This window comes from Paroedura picta, chromosome 11 (assembly GCF_049243985.1).
Source record: "Paroedura picta isolate Pp20150507F chromosome 11, Ppicta_v3.0, whole genome shotgun sequence".
Taxonomy (NCBI): domain Eukaryota; kingdom Metazoa; phylum Chordata; class Lepidosauria; order Squamata; family Gekkonidae; genus Paroedura; species Paroedura picta.
Window position 1 is genome coordinate 63,511,345 of NC_135379.1, and position 14,792 is coordinate 63,526,136.

At 45.2% G+C, this 14,792-nt stretch overlaps 1 protein-coding gene across 1 annotated transcript; it reads right to left on the reverse strand.

The window, feature by feature from the left end:
• Window positions 1–498: 498 nt before the first annotated feature.
• On the reverse strand, window positions 499–13,641 carry FRRS1L (ferric chelate reductase 1 like). Its single transcript, XM_077302967.1, has 5 exons — window positions 13,383–13,641; window positions 11,877–11,961; window positions 8,371–8,509; window positions 3,952–4,198; window positions 499–2,942 (listed from the first exon to the last, which is right to left on the reverse strand). Exons 1-5 carry the CDS (start codon window positions 13,639–13,641, stop codon window positions 2,770–2,772), a joined length of 903 nt encoding a protein of 300 aa, XP_077159082.1. The 3' UTR covers window positions 499–2,769.
• Between the last annotated feature and the right edge of the window lie 1,151 nt (window positions 13,642–14,792).

The following is a 14,792-nucleotide window of genomic DNA, read 5'->3' on the forward strand; positions in this document are numbered from 1 at the left end:
TGGTAAAAAGGGTTAAGTTGAAAACAGCTGTGGGCAAGCTGGATGACGTGGAAGGATCAATAGTCTGATGTTGACTGAAGAATCTGATCACACAAGAGCTCATCTATATGTGATAACGGGGTTCCAAACACTCTTTTTTTTGGGGGGGGGGTGTCAGGAATTCAGGAGCCCAATTCCAGTTGGGTCTATGATTCAGGGGGGGGGGGGGGCTTATATTTCCCCTGCCACACTACAGTTTTTATTCCCTGAAAAGTCTTCAGGGAACTGCTGTTTATCCCTGGCAAAACATACAGGTATTGACACAGGTATATATAAACCTGCCCCCTTGTGTAGCTGAGTACTTCCATCTAAACTGGAACAAACAAGTATAGATCTACTTCCTGGCTTTGTCTCCACCACTGTCAAGTAGAAAGAATGCTTGCCTCTTTTTTCTTAATTGTTTCCTTTGCTAATGCCTTTTTCTACATGGAGAAATAAATTATTCTGCAACAATTAGGGTTATTTTTGTTCATGGCTTTATTCTTACTTTATACCCAGGCTTTTAGAAATCCTGCCAAGTGTTCCTTATGCAACACTGCCAAATACTATTTTTATCAGTTTTTTTTTTTAAAGATCATTCATTTCCACTTGTATTCTAGAATCAGCCTACTTTACTTTGCTGTTTCAAATATCCACTCTTCAAAAGCAGTTTCTTAAAAAAAGAAATTAGTTTTTGTCTCACACAATAATCTCCTTTGGATACCATTCCTTTAAAGAAAGAATTTAACGTTTTACTATCAGGTTTGTAAGCCCATTTCTCTGTTCTGCATAACACTCTGCACCCTGGTAGTGCTAAATACTTAATAACATATAACAACGATGATAAAAGTTATACAAAAAAGCTGATATGACCACAATTACCAGTCGTGAAGTACTAGAAAACATTTCACAGAGTCACATCCAAGGCAAATGCTTCAAGAGCCATCTCTGGGGTCTGACTGAAACATGATGCTGCTGTTTAGATGGGGGGGGGGGAGACTGTGCAACTCAGCATGGGTTCAGCATCACATGTGAACTGCACACTCAGTTGGAACATCTCGAATAGGTGGAGCTCGTGTGGCAACTGAGCCCAGGCAGCTGCTTTGCTCAAGTGTAGCACCGGGGGTGGGGGGTCGGGGGGGGGTTGCTTTGTAGAAATGGAGCAATTCCAGATTATCATTTTGGATCAAACTACATTTACATGTTACAAGCATGTTTTTTTTTTTAATGGAAAAAGAGTTTGGGAGAGTTTGCTTCACAGCAAGTATGTCCTGTGCCTTTCATAAAAACAGTATTATTTATTCCATGAAAAGCTTCACTTACCCTTCTGTATCTAATAGCAATAGGAGGGCCCATCTGCGAATATTTAGATCTGTGGACCAGGTTCACAATGGCAGAAAGGAGATTTTTCTCCAAACTTGGGGGAACAACCAGGTTTACAGAAAAATCTAAAAATTAAAATATATTGGGGGGAGGGGTTTGGATCGATCCTAGAGGAAGGAAATGTCATGATGATGATATCTCCTGGAATACAGTTTAGTAGTGAATGCATACTTTTTCACATAGAGTCAATTTGTGCCAGCAACATAGCTGAATCATTTGAATACTCTCCATGGAGATGATGCTTGACATGTACTGAGGTTTTACTATGACAAATTTAGTCATATCACGATTTTGTGGACTATATAAGCCTAATAAAAGTAAAATGCAAACTTGGGTTAAATGTTATGTTTACTCATCATATTTCACAGCGTACACTCTGATGGCCATCCTTACATTTTTTGTGTATTCATTATTTTGCCTAAGAATATACTGATTCATTTGTATATACTTAGGCATTATGTTATTCCTACTTCCAAGAACAGAACGTAAAGTCGTTTCAAGCATATATTCACCACTGATTCAATTATCTAGCATGAACTATATTTACCTTCTCCGACAAAGAGAAAATGCAAACTAAATTGTTTTTCTTCCTTCTCATACCCGGTTCATTTTTATGCATCAAAGTATACAGCTACAGAAAATATGTTCCTTTTACGTGCTACTTTGGGGGACATCTCATATAGTGCTATTTGGGGGGAAATAAGAAAAATGTGCTCTAAATACTAGAAAGTTAGCAATCATTTCTTCTTGTTCACATTATGTATGTAGGGAAAGGCTTTTCAATTGCACTACTTTGGTGTATTTGTGAAAGTAGGAGAGCTAGCCGGTCATTTTCTGAAAAGCGGTTTATGCCCGTAATTTGCAGGAAAGCCGATTATTTCAATTTCCAGACGTTTTCCTCTGCAGAGGAAATGGGCTGGTTTGGGGGCCATTTGCACCTATCAACAATGCTTTTTAGGTCCAGAATGCTTGGGAAGAGAACCGCTGCCATTCTGGCATCCCAAGTCTACATTACAAATGTTAATTTTACCAAAATATTACCCCTATTTTTCTCTCTTGACTGAAGGCAATCCAAACTCAGAAAGCAAAACAATATGTTACTCAAAATATGAATCCATTACATCCTGTTTTGCCATGAAACAAGCAATATACATCTAATAAAAGTGTTGGGTCAAATTAGAACAGCCCCTTGCTTTTTCCCACCGGCATATCCCTATGGCTCAAGCAGCAGCGCAGCTCCTGATCTGCCACCCACAGAACCCACGCTGAACAACAGCTCAATGTCCAGTCCTACAAGCCACAGTAGCAAAGGCAAGCACTCACTGACTGCCATCTCCTCCTGGTTCGCTACGCACGCCGCAGCTGCCATCATGGGGTTCCCATCAGTAAATAAAATGTCAGCGCGACAATAAGAAGCAAGCAGAATGGGGAAGAGAAGGTCTGGTAGGCAGCAGACGGCATAAAAATATCTTCGTATTTGTAAATACTGACCACGCGCTCAGAGACAGGGGGAGAGTCTATGTCATGCCGCGTTATAGAACCTTAAATGGATAACGAGGAGGAAGAAAAGATATTAGTCATGTCATTTATTTCCAGCATTCAATATGGGCAGCCAAATCTATTCAAAAAACAAAACCCACCCCTCTCCTCCTACCATGTGCTCCTACGAGGCACCACGGTCTTGCCTGAACACTTTATGTGTGTTTAATACAAGGACATGTGACAGGGTTCAAAATGGATTTTTAAAACATGTCTGTTATTTCAATTCACAAGTAACTGGTTATATTGTCACTGTTACTTGTCTGCTCCAAATGCAAAACTGTAAGCAGAAACTGAGAATGTTCTGCAAGCTCTCTGGATTTACTGCACAGCAATAAATTTCAAACTTTTTGGGTCACCAGGGAGAGGCTATCTGAGTGTGGCTGCCAAAGGAACACACCTCCCTCTCTGCTCTGGGACTCCAATTCATTGCACAGGATTCTGTGGGATTCTAGGGCGCAATTCATATGCAGTCCTACTGCCTTCAGTGAACTACGGGTACACGTTAAAGGTAAAGGTATCCCCTGTGCAAACACCAAGTCAGGTCTGACCCTTGGGGTGACCCCCTCTAGCCTTTTCTTAGCAGCCTCTGTTACAAACTTTAGCCTTTAACTATTATTTGATTGGATTTGTATTTAAGATAGTTTCTATGGATGCAATTAGAAAACCAATGACCTGACTGAACCTGAAACAAAAGGGTGTCCAGAGCTGCCAATTTCACAGCTGTTTGGTTTACAGTAACACAGTGGGGCTAGTCCTCATCTACGTGGCCCGGGCTAACCCAATCTTATCAGATCTCAGAAGCTAAGGAGAGATGGTCCTGGTTGGTACTTGGATGGGAGACCCCCAATGAAGTCATGGGTTGCTACGGAGACAGGCAATGCCAAGCCGCCTCTGAACGTCTCCTGTCATGAAAATCCTACATGGTTGTCAGCAGTTGGCTGCAACTTGATGGCACTTTCCCCCACCAATGCCGTGCTGTAATTATGGAAACCAAAAAGATCAACTTACCTTGAATTGCTGAGCCCCAAGCAAATAAATAGTACCAACTCAGGTGAAGATCTACAATAGTTTCATCCCTGGGAACCTTCACAGGACGCTTGAATCGGCACGTTACACGATTGTTTTCAAAAATACCCTCTTCATCTCTGGCAGGATTTCTTTCGATCTCTTTTGCCCATTGACCTACATTATAGAAGTGGTGTATCCGGACTCTTCCATTGTCATCGTGAACACAGGCCATGACATCATCTCCACCCTAAATGATGTTACTGAGTCAGGATTAGCGCTACTTGAGAAAACAAGTGTTTTGTCATACCCAAACGTAGCTATGGGTAGGCACAAATCAAACCATAACACATAAGTTATCATGAATTTTGCACTGTTTGTGGTTGACCTGTCATGAATGTCCATAAGTTCCGTGGACAGATCAGAGAGCAGGGATTCAAAGGGACTCTGAGTCTCTTTAGACCCCTGCTGTCTGTTTCTCATGAAAGCTGCAAAAACAACTGAGCTTGGCTATATCATGCTTTTTTGGGCAGTCTCTTGAAAGTTTAAGATGACCCGATGACCTTGATAACCTAAAAACAGCTGAGCAGCAGGGAGCAGTCTCCTCACTGCTCAGGTTTTTCACACTTTCTGCAAACCCTGTTTAAAAGGGCTGCACTCCTTTTCAAAGGGGCTGCGGGTCCAAAAACCACAAACTAGTTCAGTTTCTGAACGCAACTCTCAATTGGGTCATTGTTCAGGTACAAACTACCATGAACCCCATTTGTCTGGTTCATCCCCATCCCTTCACAAAGCTGTTAGGCTAATTAAAGTTTAACTCCTCTCTTTGAGGAGTTACTTACTAGCAAGAAAGCCCATTGCAAGCAGGAATACAATGGGTGCTAGGACCCAGGGGACACCGGGAGGTGCAGATCTCTCTCTCTGTCTCTCTCTCTCCCTCTCCCTCTCTCTGTGTATCTTGGTGTGCCTCGCATCAGGAGGCATAGCAGGTAATTAGGGCTCGTTCTTAGGAGGGAAGGAGGGCTGGTGTGCAGTTTGGGGCAGCTCTGTCTGTCTGTCTCTCCCACCGTTGCAGCAGGGGCAGCCCTCTCTGTGTCTCTGTCAGCAGCTTGGGGCAGCTCTCTCTGTAACTCTCTTTGCCTCCCTCGCAGCAGGAGCGATAAGAGGGAATGAGGGCTTGTGTTCTGTCTGGCAGGGCTTTCTGTGTCTCTCTCTGTTGCTGGTGCATCTGAGAGGAATGTGGCTAGCATTCAGGGAGGGAGCTGTAGGGGCAGGGCTACAACTATTCTACTTGGACAGCCGGACAAGTCCCACCCCCCCAGGTTGTTTCACAAATATATAGAGGAACCATGGATAACGATTTTCATTGATACCTCCACCTTTCTCCCCAATGGGGACCCTAAATGGCTTACATTATTCTCTTCTCCATATTCTCCTCACAACATCTCCGTGAGGTACGTTAGGCTGAGAGTGTCACCCAGTGAGCTCCCACAGCAGAGTAGGGATTCAAACCTGGTTCTCCCAGATTTTAGTCTGACACTCTTAACCACTTTGGCTCTTTTATTTATTTATTTATTTATTTATTTGTTTGTTTGTTTGTTTGTTTGTTTGTTTGTTTATTTATTTATTTATTTATTTATTTATTTATTTATTTATTTATTTATTTATTTATCATACTTTTATACCGCCCTCCCCGGAAGCTCAGGGCGGTTTACATTATAACAGAGAACCATACATAAAACAGTCTGTAGAACATGTACACCAATAACCATGCTTCTTAGAAGTCCATCCCCATGCATATTCTTCATTAATTCCCCCTTTGTGTTGGCATGGATCAAATATTTTTCACCTTGAACTATGAATTTTATCTGCAAAAACAAATATTCAGAGGTTGTAGAAAAGGCAGGCCATCACTGTGTACGGCTTAACCATTTAGTATTATCCCCCTGTTTAGATCCTGCATATTGCTATAATTCTTCTACATATGTGGGTCCTTGAGATAATAAAATGTAAGACTGGAAAAAGAGGCACTTCAGGTGGTTTTCTCCAGGTGGCTTCTCTAAAAGCCAAACCAGACATGATGGGGCACCTATATTAGTTATTCGGATGTCTGTCCTGTACTGTAAAAAGTAGCAGAAGCAGTCTTGAGTACCAGAGTGGGGAAGGCTGCTCTGTCTCCACCTCTCACACCTCTACTTGCCCCAGACACTTTTCTCCCAGCTCAGCCTTGACCTGGAGCAGTGGGGAGATAATGAGGAAATGAACATGGCTGCCTCCCATCCCATCCAGTTTGACCCTATGGCTGAACAAATGTGCCAGTATTCTGCATTTTGAAATATTTGACCTTTCAGAAACCAAAGCTCCAATAACAACAACCCTGTTCTTAATATTTGTAACACTGTCTGGTAAGAATAATTTGTAATTTTACGTTAGAGACAAGTAATTTTCCATCTCAAGGAGAGAACTATGCCAAAGCATCATAAGGGTCTGTGATACATTGAGCTGACTGCAGACCACCAGAGAGGTACTGTGGGCTTTGAGCTGTTGTTTTAGTCCCAGGCAGAGTCCAAAGGAGAGGGTCATTAAAGCTGCGGTGGGGCACCACAGACAGCTGCTGGGCTGCATATAACTGATGGGTTATAAGTTGTGGAGGACTGCTGTCCATTAACAAATTGAAGAATTTTTTTTTAGGAGTGATCAAATGATATGGCTGGAGGGGGAGTGACCTGTCCACCCTCCAGCTGGCAGCCAGATCATCAAGCAAATGGAAAATCCGCATGGTTGTGTGGTGTGGCTCAGTATCCCCAGCTTCAGCATTCTGTGCTGAGGCCTAACCACAACATGCAGAATGTACCTGTTTGTTGCCCAGGCAAAAACAGGCCAGGCTCCTACTATTCATGCCAAGCCCAGCCAATCCAGGAGACTCACACGGTTTGTCAGTCACAGAAGCTGACCCACTCTGTGGGTCAGAGTGTTGGACCAGGTCTGAATCTCTACTCTGCTGTGGATGCTTGCTTGATAGTCTTTGGCCATTCACACATTTTTAGCCTAACCTACCGCATGGAACTATTGTGAGGACCAAATGGTATGATAAACCTGATATGCTTTACGGAGCAGATGAGAACAACCTAGAACAATATTGGCTAGATATAGGGGGGGGGGGGATTCCCAGTCAGAATAGCTGAGCAGTGGAGTGGGCTGCCTAAGGAGGTGGGGAGCTCTCCCTCACTGGTGGTCTTCAAGCAGCGGCTGGACAGATCCTTCTCCTGGATGCTTCAGGCTGATCCTGCATAGAGCAGGGGGTGGGACTAGGTGGGCTGGATGGCCCCTTCCCACTCTATGGTTCTATGTAAGTCACTCTGGGACCCCACTAAGGAGGAATGAGCAGTAGGCCTACAGCAAATAAAAAGAAGTAATTCTTCACTCAGAGTGATTAACACATGGAATTTACTGCCACAGGAAGTGGTGGCAACTATACACAGAGAGGGGACTGGATCCACATGTGCAGCAGAAGTCCATCACTGACTCTGTATCGAGTCAATGTATGGATGGAACCTATCTGGGGCAGTGACACCCTGTATTGTTGGTGCCTGGGGGGCAACAATGAGAAGGCTTCTGGAGTTCTGGCCCTGTTGGTGGATCCCCTGGTTTTGGACTTGGATGAGCCATTGACCTAATCCAACATGGCTTCTCCTATGTTCTTAAAGCTGGAATATAGATAAATACTATATGCCTGAAGAGGAGTCTGAAGTCTGAACAAACAGTCTGTGACATCCCTGACACAAAATGGTAGTAAATGTTTGGGAGAACATAGGTGTTTTGGATCAGATTGTCAGACTGAGAAGGAAGGAAAAAACTTTGAATGGCAGAGTTTCAGGAGCAGCATGCACTAGAGGATGGAAATGGATTCTAACCAGTTTGGTGAAGTGGTTAGGAGTGCGGACTTCTAATCTGGCATGCCGGGTTTGATTCTGCGCTCCCCCACATGCAACCAGCTGGGTGATCTTGGGCTCGCCACGGCACTGATAAAACTGTTCTGACCGAGCAGTGATATTAGGGCTCTGTCAGCCTCACCAACCTCACAGGGTGTCTGTTGTGGGGAGAGAAATGGGAAGGCGACTGTAAGCCACTTTGAGCCTCCTTCGGGTAGGGAAAAGCGGCATATAAGAACCAACTCTTCTTCTTCTAACCAATACCCCCTCCTTATTGTAGCCCTGCATATCATTTGGCATGTCCAACGTAAGGAACCCTAGATGGATAGCACTAGCTTTTGGGGTGTCACAGGGCATGTGACACAAAACAATACAAAAGCAGGGAAAGATCCACTTCCGGACGCAGAATATCCACTTCCAGAAGCAGAGTAACGTCATCTCTTCTATCCAACAGATGAACAGCTTACTTGAACAGTTCACACCATCTTACCATTTTCTTATCCGAGGAAAATCCCACGGCCACCCAGCCATCCGTTTCAGCACTCAGTTCAAACTCTATATCCGCTCCAATTCTGCGATAGCTGAGGAAATAGTCACAAGTCTCTGCACTACATCCTGGTTTGCCATACCTACAGAGGAGAAAGGGTGGGAAAGTCACTGCCTGCAATTCAGAGATAAAGAGGGAGCTTTCTTGCTGAACGCATCTCTGCTTCTAATCCAACAGAAAAGTTTGCTAATGACATGGACCTTAAATGAATCCCCCTGACATCCACAATTCTAATTGCTAGGGTGGCAAGACCACTCTCCAGCACATCTTTTACCTTTTCATTCAGCTCAGATCCATAAAATGAAACATATAGTTTGATGTTTGAGAATGCACCCTTAAACATAGCAAGGTAATAAAAATAACACGTGGCAGATTTCAGAAATGCCTTTGAATTCATATATTACAGAAATGTATTCAAGCTATGATAGTCCTATATTATTACTCTGTCTACTGAGGATACAACTCTGCATGTCTCCTACTGGCACAGCTAGAAAACCCATTGTTTAAAAGGTTTCCAGCTGTTTATTTTCCCCAGTAAGGGGGAGAATGAAGAGCATTTTTTCCACTCATCTTACAAGAGAAGTCTTTGAATTTTTCCCCCTCCCCTGGTAAACAAAGCAAAAACAGAGTTGTTGCTTCTTGTTAAAAAAAATTAAAACATTTGGAAGGGTAATTAACCTCTTCATCACCTGTTAGGTTTTCATTTTCTTGTCCCCGCAATGGTCCTAACATATCCTTACTCTTTTTCGTACTTTGAACATGACTAAATAACTCTTTTTTGTTGTGGTCAGCATTTCTCTTTAGATTAAGCTCATACTGAGCTTTAGCTTTTCTTACACTCTCCTTGCAAGCATGGGTTATTTGTTTATATTCATTCTTGGTTATAAGGCCCACCTCTCATTTTCTAAATAGTCTTTTTTATTAAATATTTTGAAAGCTGTTTATGGAGCCACTCTGACTTCCTTATGCTCCTCCCATTTTTCCTTCTCAACAGAATTGTTTGTGATCATGCCTTCAGTATTTCTCTTTTAAGAAACTCCCATCCCCTTAATAAAAATCAGAGTCCAACAGCACCTTTAAGACCAACAAATATTTATTCAAGGTGTGAGCTTTCGAGTGCAAGCACTCTTCCTCAGACTAAGACAGTGGGAATATATAGAAAAAATTAATTTTGTTAAATTAGTAAACTGTGTCACACATCCAAATACAGCCATATGATAATTCTGGCAAAACAGCCAATCAATCCCCTGGAATTGAGTTGTAGTTCACAAAAACATAGGAAAAATAAAACTAGGTCAGTGATCAAAGGCTCCCACCCCACCATTTGCTGTTTGCCCATACAAGTGTGAAACATTCCTGTAAAGGGAATTGCTGGCAATTATCTCATCCCAAGACCAGGAAGTTAAACTCAGGGCCATTCCGCACGAGGACCAATGTTGCCAATTGGTTTCACAAAGCGGAAACGCTATTTTAAATAGTGGCATCTCGGCGTTACGCATTTGTAGTGGAATCCAGTAGTGTTTCATTCGTTCCCCACAGGTTTCCGGTCTCGCAGGAATCACTAGAAAGGAAGCGATTTTTTCTGTGCTTGGTCCTGCCCCTGGCCGTCAATCAAACGGAACAGCCAATGGGCGTTTGTTATCATGCTCCCGAAAAGCCCCTTTCCCTTTAAGCACAGGTTTTTTAAAACACACACACACACACATACACACATGTTGCAACAAATATCCGAGGGAAAAAATGGTGATCGCTTCGCCTGAGGTTCGGAGGAGAGAGCCAGGGGAAGGGACTGTTGCAACCGCTACATTGAGAACACACAGGTCTTTTTCGCAAGTGTTGCAGGTTGTTGGCAAGAGTGTAGCGATTTTCTGAGGGTGAATCCACTTTTCCCAATTCCCCGGAAATCGCTACAACGAAGCGATTTTGGCACTAGTGTTGCAGGAGTGTTGCAGATTGCTCATGACGTCATGCGGAACGTAGTTTTAGTGGCGAAAACAAAATGTAAGACTAGTGCTACATTAAAGTCGTGCGGAATGGCCCTCAAAATTCCATTCCATTACCATTACCTTACAGTCATATTATCACACCTTGAATAAATCTTTGTTGGTCTTAAAGTTGCTACTGGACTCTGATTTTATTGTGCTACTTCAGACCACCACAGCTACCTACTTATTATTTATTTATTTATTTATTTATTTGGATTTATATACTGCCCTCCCCGAAGGCTCAGGGCGGTTTACATTAAACTAATCAACAATACATGAAACAATACTTGAATCTATCCCATCTCCTTAAGTTTTTCTGACCATTGGATTCTACCAGCATAACTTTAAGTTTATTAAAATTTGCTTTCCTGAAGTCCAGCCTATATGTTGCTCTGTGTACATTTTTTCTCTTCCTCAAGATTGTAAATTCCAAAATCATATGGTCACTACTACTAAGTGTGCCCACTACTTTCTCATCAACCAGTTCCTCTGTATTGGTGAGAATCAAGTCTAAAATTGTTGCCCTCTCCACCTTCTGGGAAATGAAGCTGTCAGTTAACAAGTCAAGAATTTACTGGACTTGTCATTTGTAGCAGAGTTGGTCTTCCAACAGATATCTAGGTAACTGAAATCAGCCATGACTACTGTGTCCCACCTCTCTGAGAACATTGTAAGCTGGCCTAGAAGCATCACATCCAAGTCCTCTGCCTGGCCTGGTGGTCTATAGCAGACCCCCACCATAATGCCACTATTAATTCCCACTTCTTTTATTTTTACCTAATGACTCTCAACTGAATTTCCATGCTCAAATACATGAACTTCCTCACAAATATACACATTCTTAACATATTGCACAAGTGTATACATTCTTAACATAAATATTGCATATTTTTCTATTCCTCCCCCCCAAAACTTTTAGGTTTTGTCTGTAAAGAAAAAAAAAGTTTTCCAATGGTTTCAACATTTTTTAAAACTTACTTCTCTAGTCCTACATCATGTATACAGTTTTGCAGTCCTAAATACTTCTGCCGGCTTTTTTTCAGTATGTCCGGATTTTGCCAGACATGTTTTGGTCAATTCATGAACATACATAACTTTTTAAATGTACTTTTTTCCCCTGAAGGAGTGAATAATTGGTATCTCTAATAACAATAATCAACAAATAACAATGTCACTCTGTTACTAACTAAAGCCACTTATCCGGGGCAGCCTTTTGACTACCACAACATGCCTAACAAAATTGGTTTAAATTCTGCAGATCTCTTGTAAGCAAGAATTCTGCAGAAGGTACATCTCCAGTAAAATCGCAGGCCACAGAGCTCTGGAGAGCAGTGCAGCAAACATAAATACACACACACAAATGGAAAATGTTTAATAAAACCATTAATGGGTAGTCCCTGTTAGTTCTCAGTCTATTGACATTACAAATTTACACACAAACTTGTGCCATCATTTAATACCAACCTAAAGCATCCTTTTGTTTTCCCGCAGTCATCCACTCTAATTTTTGCAAAGGGGTCCACTGGAGGGGCAGTAGGGAATGGATAACCTTTCAGGGAGAAAAAAATTAAAAATAATTAAGCAACATGACACAACTTTTAAATGACAGATGGTACCCCTCTTGGGAATCAAATCTGTGCAGGGTCATGCATATTACAGTTAACAAGGAACTCTTGTTTTCCTTTAGAGTCATCTAGACAGAAGAATACTGCTCAGAGGCAGAGGCACGCAACAAACTCTGATCAAACAGGCATCTCTGGGGAAGGTGACTGACCTTAAAAAAAATAAGCCTACAGAAATCTATAAAAATGCCTGCCCACACACAAGTATTAGTATAAGCTATTTATAAACACACCCATTCCTGTTAACTGTACCAACGCACTCTGGGTATCCCCTCTTGAGACCCAGTGAGAAAGGTGGACCATAAAGTAAAATAAATAACTAAATCTACAAAACTTTCCCTGCTTGATCATTGGAAGCCATATTCCTCATTGAAGGCTATTTATTGAAGCCATATTCCTCATTGAAGGTTATTTATAAATCTAAATGTTATGTTCAAAGGCATAACAAATCAATGTTGCAGGAAATTCACAGCAGTGGTTTCTCAATGGTAAAAAGAAAGGCTGTCCTAAACATATTTATGGAAAATGGAAACCTGATAAAATGTTGCAAACATAGAGAATGTTACAGGCTGTGGCATTCGCTGGCAGGGGCTCCTGGGAATTGTAGTCCATGGACATCTGGAGGGCCACAGTTTGACTACCCCTGGGCTATGGCATAGATTCAAGTGAGTAGCCATGTTGGTCTGAAGCATCAGAATAAATTTAGAGTCCAGTGGCATAGACATTTAGGATGTAGAGATGATGATGATGATGATGATGATGACGATGATGCTGTTGCCCTGAGAGCCAGAACCCGGCCAAGGGCATGCACATAACGAAATGCAATATTGAAGGCGAGACTGTAGGCAGCGCATTCAAGGAAAAGGGACAGGCTTCGACAACAGCCGGGGGACAAGCCAGAGGCAGCAGCCACAGCGACGGAGGTGGCCCAACCCTAGAGAGAGCAGATCTCTTTTAACTTTTGTCGAGGAGTTCCCAGAGTCTACAGCTTGTGCCCTAGCCAAGGCGAAAAGCCAAGCCCTGGAGGAGCTGGCCAGCGCGGATTCCGCGGAGAGCCCCGGGCCCTTCCCTCCCACGCGACGGAGCGGGCTGGCGGGAGGGGGCTGCCCCTTTCCCCCCCGAAGAAGAGGATGCCCAGAGACCGGCTGCACGGCGGTCAGTGGTGCGCGGAGGAGGCGCCACCAACCCCGCAGGGTCGGACCCTCCGCCTGCATCCCCACCGGGGGGCAGCAGGATGGGGACAGGCGGGGCTGGCCGAGGGCTGGGGCAAGGGATGCGGAGGGGGGGGGGGTCCGGCGGGGCCGCAGCAGCATCCCCCTCCCCCCCCCTCCCCCCGTGCCGGGCTCACCGTCGTCGGAGAGGAAGCGCAGGTCGTAGAACTCGCCCGCGAAGGTGCCGTAGGAGGAGTCGTGGGGGGGCGGGCGGGGCTCCTCCCCCGCGGGGCCCCCCCCGCCTTCGCGCCCCCCGCCCCCCGCCGCCCCCCGCGCCCCCCGCGCCCCCTCCTCCGCCCGCCCGGCCCACGACGAGGACGCCGAGAAGGAGAGGCCGGCCACGAGCAGCAGCAGCAGCAGCAGCCACGGCAGCCAGCCCCCATCACTCGCCGCCATCGCCGGCCCGCCCGCCCGCTCGCTCTGCGCCGCCGCCGCCACCACCGACGACGCCCCCCGCCCCGCCCCGCGCCCATCCCCCCCCCCGCAGGAGACCCCCGAGAGGCCGCCCCCCCCGGGAGAAAGCCCACCTGCCATGGAGAAGGGGGGGGGTAGGCCCGCTAGTGCCGCCCGCCCGGCCAGAGCCCGGAGGAAAGGAAGGACAGGCGGGAGGCAGCCTCACGGGAAGGACGGGGAAAGCCTCGACGCCCTGCCGGGAGCCAGCCTGGTGCGGCGCTTGAATCTGGAGAGGCCGGCTCAAGGCCCCGCTCCTCCTCCACATGCAGAGAGCTGCGGCACCCTGGCCCACTCACAGCCCTGATCAAGCTGGTCTCACCAAGCACGAATCGCAGGGCTCTCTCAGCCTCACCCACCTCACAGGGGGTCTGTTGTCGGGAGAAGATGGGCAAGGCAAATATAAGCCCCTTGGATACTCCTCCGGGTAGAGAAAAAGCGGCACATAGGAACCAGCTCCTCTGTTCTGACCGAGCAGTGATATCAGCGCTCTCTCAGCCTCACCCACCCCACAGGGCGTCTGTTGTGGGGAGAAGAATGGGAAGGCGAATGTAAGCCGCTTTGAGCCTCCTTCGGGTAGGGAAAAGCGGCATATAAGAACCAACTCTTCTTCTTCTTCAGTAATCTCAGGGCTCTCTCAGCCTCACCCACCCCACAGGGTGTCTGTTGTGGGGAGAGGAACGGGAAGGCGAATGTAAGCCGCTTTGAGCCTCCTTCGGGTAGGGAAAAGCGGCATATAAGAACCAACTCTTCTTCTTCAGTAATATCAGGGCTCTCTCAGCCTCCCCTCCCTCACAGGGTGTCTGTTGAGGGGAGAGGAAAGAGAAGGCAACTGTAAACTGCTTTGAGACTCCTTTGGGTAGGGAAACGCGGCATATAAGAGCCAACTCTTTTTCTTCTCCTTCAGTCATCTCAGGGCTCTCTCAGCCTTACCTCCCTCACAGGGTGTCTGCTGTGGGGACTGTAAGCCGCTTTGAGACTCCCTCAGGTAAAGAAAAGCGGCATCTAAGAACCAACTCTTCTTCTTCTTCAGTAAAATCAGGGCTCTCTCAGCCTCACCTCCCTCACAGGGTGTCTGTTGTGGGGAGAGGAAAGGG

What these genes read in the sequence shown, in the direction of transcription:
- FRRS1L (XM_077302967.1), bottom strand. Translation starts at nt 13,641, where the DNA reads ATGGCGGCGAGTGATGGGGGCTGGCTGCCGTGGCTGCTGCTGCTGCTG. An exon ending in TTTCCTCGGATAAGAAAATG is followed by an intron (nt 4,199 to 8,370) that starts GTAAGATGGTGT and finishes AACATCATTTAG; the next exon opens with GGTGGAGATGATGTCATGGC. An exon ending in TTGGGGCTCAGCAATTCAAG is followed by an intron (nt 2,943 to 3,951) that starts GTAAGTTGATCT and finishes TATCCATTTAAG; the next exon opens with GTTCTATAACGCGGCATGAC.